General features: G+C 30.1%; 1 protein-coding gene across 5 annotated transcripts; it reads right to left on the bottom strand.

The window, feature by feature from the left end:
• Positions 1–269: 269 nt before the first annotated feature.
• Positions 270–6,932, bottom strand: LOC114318394 (cullin-1). Of its 5 annotated transcripts, XM_082877398.1 has the most exons (7): positions 6,649–6,930; positions 5,725–5,821; positions 4,503–4,688; positions 3,607–3,654; positions 2,653–2,856; positions 2,202–2,279; positions 1,349–1,704 (listed from the first exon to the last, which is right to left on the bottom strand). In XM_082877398.1, the coding sequence occupies exons 1-7, from the start codon at positions 6,795–6,797 to the stop codon at positions 1,627–1,629; spliced, it is 840 nt and encodes a 279-aa protein (XP_082733524.1). In that variant the 5' UTR covers positions 6,798–6,930; the 3' UTR covers positions 1,349–1,626. The 5 variants fall into 5 exon arrangements, with proteins under 5 accessions (XP_082733527.1, XP_082733524.1, XP_082733525.1 ...); XM_082877401.1 differs by lacking the exon at positions 4,503–4,688 and having other exon boundaries at positions 270–1,704; positions 6,649–6,931; XM_082877399.1 differs by lacking the exon at positions 3,607–3,654 and having other exon boundaries at positions 6,649–6,932.
• Between the last annotated feature and the right edge of the window lie 713 nt (positions 6,933–7,645).

The raw sequence follows: 7,645 nt of genomic DNA, 5'->3' as shown, positions 1-7,645 counted from the left end.
GGTCGATAACCATTTTCCAATGGCCGGTGGTCCTATACCTTGGCCGGTGACATCCCACAGTGCTTAGGGAGTGGTTCAGAAGCATCCTTGGGACTGATGCAATTTTCAGAGGCATAAAACAGTGGAAACAGAGGCAACATGTGGCATGGCAACGGGTTTCCGAGCGAGGCGATCGAGCATGCATTATTCAATCATTCCGAGGTGGAGCTGCGGCGGCCTCCTTTTGTAAGTAATTTGTTAATTAATTAAGGGTTTGTAATAATTAATTAGCTAGGATAGTTGATCAATTATTCGGTTTGTATTATTTATTCGGACCCTCCGTCGAGAGGTGAATTTTGTAATAAGCGTGCGTACGTGTGTTAATGTCTTCCAACCCCACGTTTTTCTCCCTTTTACTTATCTACTTTCAATGGATAGTTTTAGGCCATGTTTCAATTAGCAGACTTATGATAGCATGTTTGCATACATTCATTCGTATTGCACGCACCGGGCTCGGCGCATCATACTAATTGCGTAGTATTTCAATTCCAACTTGAATACGTGTATCGAGTTGTCGCATTTCACATGTCATTCTTAGATTAGCCGAGCCTATTCTAGTTGCATTTTGCATGTGTTGCATTAGCCATCTTAACATGAGCTAGGATTATGCATTTGATTATTAACTAGCTATTGTTTTGGCTCGGAGTACTAGGTAAGCATTTATGCTTTAGCATACTGCATGCGTGTAAGTGTTGCCATGATAGCATGTTTGTCATGAGGCCATTTGCTTATGTGATATAACTGCCTGAATGTGTGTGGGTGAATGTTGGATTACTTGAATTGAGACAATTCATCGAAATCCGCATTTTAGCCTACTTGCGAGTAGCAAATTCTAAACCATTTCCGAACAAACGGATATGCGATACTTTGTTCAAAATTAGGCGATCTATTATATACTTGTGTGTTGTGCGTATCACATAGTAATTCTAACTAATTAATCGGAATAAGAACGCATATGTTTTAAAAAACAAGATATCATGCTTAGTACAGGCCGATCTTCGGATCGGGTGAGCGGGGGTGCTCATAGATGACCTTCCTCAATCGTATCCAAGTTCCCGAGCCGAGGCAACTTTGGTGATGACGGACACGTGGCCTTAGGCAATGAGTCAGGGTTTCCTAAATTCCCCCAAAATAAATATTTAGGTGGTGACTCTGTATCTGGCAAAGCAGTCCATGTTTGGCACTTCTTTCTTAAAAATCAGTTTTTCAAAATGATTTGCCGGATTTGGACTCTTTGGTGATTTATCAGTCTTGCATTACACTTTGCAAGATCAGATTAAGAACCGTGAAATTTGAGTCCGAACTGTAGTAAGCTCAAATGAACGAAATGGGATTTTTTTTTCCGGAACGTTCGGGGACGTCTACACATATAAAATTGCACAATTGTGGATTTATTTATTACATTGTTGTTTGCACTTCGTGCTAAACTCTCTTCTCTTAAAGCTTGAAGAAATTTGGTTTTATTGTACTTCAGTCCTTCAATGACAAACAATTCTCAATATCACCCATCAAAGTAAAAGGGAAGAAGAAATAAAAAAAGAAACGAAAAGAAAAGAAATGAAAGACATAGATGGCCCACTCATCAATTTATGCAGCCTCACTGTCAAGTTGTTTTTTCTCTTCAAGTTTGCTTGCAAATACAAAGAGCAATTCATGTTCTACAACCTATGATCAAAAACAAGAATTGAGAATGAGAAACAACATGCAGTTTCAAAGTAAATTTCAATGAAATTATATTGGTAGATAACAACATTTTATAATTTTTTTTTTTGGGTATAAAATGATGTGACAATGACATTTTTATGATTATGAACTAAAATGATGAATTTCTTTACTTTTAAAAATGCATATACATATGTATGCACGATACATCATTTTGTACCTTTACAAACAAAAAATTATATAGAATGATATCGTTAAGTTGTGGGTGCATCATTTAAAAAAAAAAAAAAATGAAGCCATCAAAATGTGTCAATTATAAAAATATTATTGTCATATCATTTTAATAGATAATTAAAATTATGTGTAAAACTTTTGAAAGAATAGGATTTTCTAATAATAAAGTTCTTAAAGTCCATTCTCATGTGATTTAGAGAATAAAAAGAAAAAAAGAAAATTATTATAATAGTAATTTTAGCACAAGGTTTTGAAGCTACAAAGACCTCCAACAACTTTTGTTGGCTTGTGTGTTGCAAGTAACAAGAAACTCTCTCTGTCTCTTGCTTCAAGCATCCTTCAACCTAAACATTCAACAAGAAAAAAAAAATTGTTAATTCTTAATTTAACCAAACAAATATAGTAGCAATATTAACGCTCCATTAGTTTCAGTGAAAACCACTACTTTATATTCAGTTCCAACCTTAAAACTTATTATGTTAGTGATTGTATTAGTGGTGATAGTGGGGGTGGTGACAGCATTGACAACAGTGTGGTGGTGAGGTGGCAATGGTGGTATAACTTCTTCAAAACATCTTTAATATCTCAAAAGTAGAAAACATCCAAAACGTTTATTTTCTATTGATTATTGAAAACGATTTTTATCATACCAAGTTTCAGAAAATATAAAATATATATATATATATATTGCCCAATCAAACAGAAGGGAAGAGTGACCTTAAGCATGTAATCCTTGTAGGATTCACTAGTAATCCAAATTGAGGCCTTTTGAGAATAAAATGCACCAGTGTCTACAAGCATAGCTTCTTCAAAGTCCTTTTGGTAGTATTTCATAGAGCCCTCTCCCATCTCTGTGTAGATATCCAAAACATTCTTCACTAATGCGTGATCAATCTCATCTCCTTCACGCTCTTGATCAATCTGAAACATATCACATGGATGGGTCAAAACTATTTACGTATTAAGATAATTTAATCCAACAACCATTTAATAAATAGTATTAAGCAACTGGATTGAATAAGGTATGAGATTGACAAATCAACCTCCCCAAACCATTTACTTTATTGAACTCTTTTTCAATGGGTGGTGGTGGTGGTGGTGGTGGTGGTGGTGGTGGTGGTGGTGGTGGTGGTGGAGGAGATGTTTGAATTTTGAATTTGTAAATGAAATTCTTTCTTTTCTTTTTTTGTTTTTCCTTTACAAAATTTCTCATCAAATTTAAAATTTAAATACAACATAAAGGATGGCTAAGTGAACCTTCCCAATCAAAATCTAGTAAAAAGTAAGGACTTACGTCTATTGTCTCAGTTAATCAAGACTTACGACTCTTATATAAAAAGTTATAAGTTCAAACATCAAGGTAAAATAATGGTAACTTCATATTAAAGTCTCAGTTAAAAGTTTTATTCTCAACTCTTTCTTGAGTCATTCCAAGACTTAGACTCAATAATTACTTGGTCTATGTGAGATAGAAGGGTTAAATAAATTGGGAGAATTAGTCAGGGTAACAAAGTCGTGAGGAAAAAAAGAAAAGAAAAAGAGGCAATGTGATGAAAGCTAAATTTGGTGAGGTGTAAGGAAAAAAAAACAAAGAAAAAAAAGACGATTGGCCTTGTTAAACTACAATGAGGATACAATATTCGTTTCAAAATATTATGAAACAAAACATACCATAGATATTACAGCATCCCTCACTTGATCATTCATTTCCCCGTAAACCTAAATATGAAAAAAAGAATTGTTAAAATAATTTATGTAGAAAACCGAACAACCTTTTATAACAAAAAAAGCACTGCCTCACTAAAAAATGAGCCAATTTACATACACATAATTAAATTTAAAAAATATATCAAGAATGTATCTACACGGGCGTACCCGAGTATTCTTATTTACTGACATTCTCATCATTTTTATTAAAAGTGAGTATTATCATGTTGACATATTTATTCGTGATATTTCTTGGTAACTTAACTTTAGATTAATTACACTGAGTACTTTTACACTTTTACTAATTTAGCACTTTAGACCATTTATTTTCAATTGTGACAGTTAACTTTTCACACTTTAAGTCTAATTATAAGACTGACAGAACTTATCATGTGAGCAATGCATACCATTTTTATCACCTCATTAGCTCCCCTACACATTTACTAGAATCTCATTTTAATCTTTGCACTTTCACCAAAAACTCACTTTTGACTCATGACCTTTCACTTTTAATTTTTGTCAGCGCCACTAATGATAGATGAATGGAATAATAACATTGTAACTTGACTTAAAGTATAAAATGTTGATTATCACAATTAATAATAAAGGGACCAAAGTAAGATTTTAATAGAAATACATAAATACTAAAGTTGTGTTTGAATCATGAATTTGAATAGGATTTAAAAAGAGAAATGAAAAGGGAAACAGAGAAAAAAAATATCTTATATTTCATTCACATTTTCCTCATATTTTTCTTTCTCCTTTTTAAATTTCTATCTAAATTTATAATTAAAACACAACATATGGCCAAGTTACCCTTTAATTCTATATGTCAAAAATATAGATGTAGCATTACCAACCAGTTCATAGAAGGTCATGAAGCTAGTCTCTAGCAGTTTGGGAAGTCTTCTGTTTGCGGTGAAGCATCTATCAAGAAAGTTAAAAAATCTTGAGAGCCAGTAAGTCATAACCTTGTGGTTATTCCATCTTTTTACTAATTCCTGTAACAAATTCTCATCTTTTTTTCCCCTTAAAGATGGTAGTACCTGATAACACACAAAAAAAAAAAAAAAAAAAAAAATTATATCTCTAGGCAGAGAAATTTACAGTGTGCACTCTTAAAAAAAAAGTAATCAGTGTGTTCGATTTTAATTTTTTGAATTCAGTCTTCTGAAAATTGAGTTTTTTATTTTTATTTTTTTTATATTTTTCATATTTTTAGTGAATATTTTTAAAATTTTAAGCAATTTTTTTCTTTTACTTTTTTAGATACACTTTACTTAGATGTATCTAAATAGTAAAATATTTGTGAAAAAATATTTTAAAAATTAATATATACACAAAACATGAAAAATTTATTGAATTTTCATATTTTTTTGTATTTTTGGTATTTAGTGAATTTTTTAAAAAAAAATTTCGCAAATATTATACTTTTAAGTGTATTTATGTTAAGTGTGTCTAAAAATTAAAAAAATTGCTTAAAATATTAAAAAAATTAAGTGAAAATAAAAAAATACGGAAAAACGAAAAAGTAGAATTTTTTGAAAAATAAATTCTGAAAACTGAAACCAAACAGAGTGATTTTTTTTTATGAGAAAAGTTATTAATTATTTGATATATGTTATGATATTTTAGGATAAAATTACAAATAAATATTGAATGACGTGGCTAAGTTTTGACTTATCATTTTAGAACAAAGTGTCTATTTCAATGACATTTAATTACAGAAATGCCATCCTACATAATCTTGCATAAAAATTCTGTTTCATTAGCATTTCACAAATGATATATGTACAAAATATTCATACTCACTTTTTTTCACAAGGATGTTGTGACATTGGAATTTTAGAAAATACAAGCCACTTTGATGAGTTTTCGTTTTAAAATGACCAAAAAAAAAAAAAAAAAAAATACTTGTCACATTATTATGAATTGATTTTACTTTTTTTAAAATATATATATATATATATATTATAGAGAATAGCTATGGCACAAATAAATTCATCGATGTCTGACACTTGCAAGTGAGGAATATATATGTTTTAAAAAAAAAAAAAACTCAAGAAAATCTTTTGCACTTGCCTTGGATGAGATATAATCTTCAAAGCTCTTCTTGTATTCATCATATAACTTTTGACTTTGAGGACCAATAGGGTTACCACACATATTGTAAACAGCTCTGTTGAACTCCGAGTTAAAGATATTCAAGTAGTATAACAAAAATGCATATAAACTTTTTTGAAAAGCAAACAGATAATAAATTCAAAGCAAGGTTAATTACATACTCGTATGGTTTTGCATGAAAACACCTAATCCTTTAAAACGTAATTAAAGTTGTGTTTTTAGATTAGATCATAAGGAAAAAGTGTAATTGGCGCAATTAACTCTGTAATTAACCTTTTAAAGTGTAATTGATCCTTTAAAATATAATAATAAGCAATGAAACATATAAAAATTCATGTAAATTTAAGCAATCATGTTCATGAGCATCTGACAGAGCTAATAGTAGTAGCAGTCAAATTGAGATTGTTCCAAATAATCAGACAGCTAAAATTGTTGTTTGGATCTAGAATTTATGGAAAGAAAAAAAAAATCACAAATTCTAGACACTTTTGCTCAAAAACAAAAAAAGAAACATCTAGACACGAAGTTGGGTCCATGTTACACATTAAAGAAGGGTCACTTTGGATTCATCTTCATAATTCAAATAATTCATTACATTTTTAAAATTACATTTGTCATTTTATTTTTATTTTTTTAAAAATGTTTTCTGATCATTTAATTACTACTATCTAATCAATTTAATTTTTTTTTTATGAATGATTTCCTATCGTATCCTATAAAATTAACATTTGAATTATAAAAATAGACTAAAAATGAGACCCACCTCATGGTTATCGTACTTGAGGTAGGGCAGGGATCCCAACTCCTCTAAACACAGATAGAGAGAAAACAAACATGAAAATTAAAGATTAAGAGAGAGAGAGAGAGAGAGAGAGAGGATACGTGTAATGGGTCATATACTCTTCAGCAGTGAAAGTGTGGGGACAAACTCCTTCCAAACTGTCAATGAGTTTGTTGATTGCATCTTGTAGCACTGGCCATCCTTCTTCAAATGGGATGGTTTTGCTGGTAGCTTTTCCTTCCTTGGCCATGTTTGGATGCTGAGAAAGTCAGGGAGCTTTTGGATATGAGTTCTGAGAAAGTTGTAATAATATAAAGAGAGAAATTTCAAAGATGGGAGGCTATAAACAAGTGTCTTAAATGGTGGGTGGGTTATAAATAAAATAGTCAATGGATTGGCTTTGCAACTTTTCTTCTAGGGTTGGGAAATTTCTTCGTCTTGTTGGTTAGACTTTTGGGACAGGTATTCTTGACATAGACTTTTCTTCGAAACCTCCAAGTTGGTATTCATGTTACTTCTAAAGCATAAATTACAAATTTATATTGATTTAAAATACGAATTATTCTTTATAATTTTAAAAATTATATTTTGTTCTTTTGAATTTCTAATCGTATAACAAATTTTATATTTTATTAATAAATTATTAACTCAATTAATAATTTTTAATGATGTCATAAATAATTTTTAATTAACAATTTTAATAATTTTATTATTATATAGGATAATAGTTATAAATTTTATTTTTTACGTTAATTTTGTTTAATTAACATTTCTGGCATAGGAGTATTTATAATTTTTAGAACCGCATGAGGTAACTTGTATTTTAAGTAAATTTCGGAGGTGTATTTGTAATTTATCCTAAATTTTAAGTCAAATTTTGTTTTGTGACTAGACACTCTTAATTTTATTTTTATTTTTTTAAAAAAAAAAACAAAATATTTGATAAAATTTGATTTATTTTTGAATTTCAGCTTAGTTTTATATAAATTTGACTTATATTTTTGAGTCACATGTGAAGGAAGCAGGTCCATTTTTGAAAGAATAAAATTTACTTGGGGTTGCAATGATATTTCTCAAAAGTTTTAGCTCATTTTTGCT

Source organism: Camellia sinensis, chromosome 7 (genome assembly GCF_055761805.1).
Source record: "Camellia sinensis isolate YWXY chromosome 7, ASM5576180v1, whole genome shotgun sequence".
NCBI lineage: Eukaryota > Viridiplantae > Streptophyta > Magnoliopsida > Ericales > Theaceae > Camellia > Camellia sinensis.
The sequence above is the reverse complement of the archived record's forward strand: the minus strand, read 5'-3'. Positions and strand labels throughout refer to the sequence as shown.

Excerpts from the sequence above, each read along its gene's own strand:
- LOC114318394 (XM_082877398.1), bottom strand. The coding sequence starts at position 6,797 with ATGGCCAAGGAAGGAAAAGCTACCAGCAAAACCATCCCATTTGAAGAA. Across the intron at positions 5,822-6,648 it reads GAGTATATGACCCATTACAC|AGCTGTTTACAATATGTGTG; the intron begins GTATCCTCTCTC and ends GGAGTTCAACAG. Across the intron at positions 4,689-5,724 it reads AAGATTATATCTCATCCAAG|GTACTACCATCTTTAAGGGG; the intron begins GCAAGTGCAAAA and ends GTGTGTTATCAG.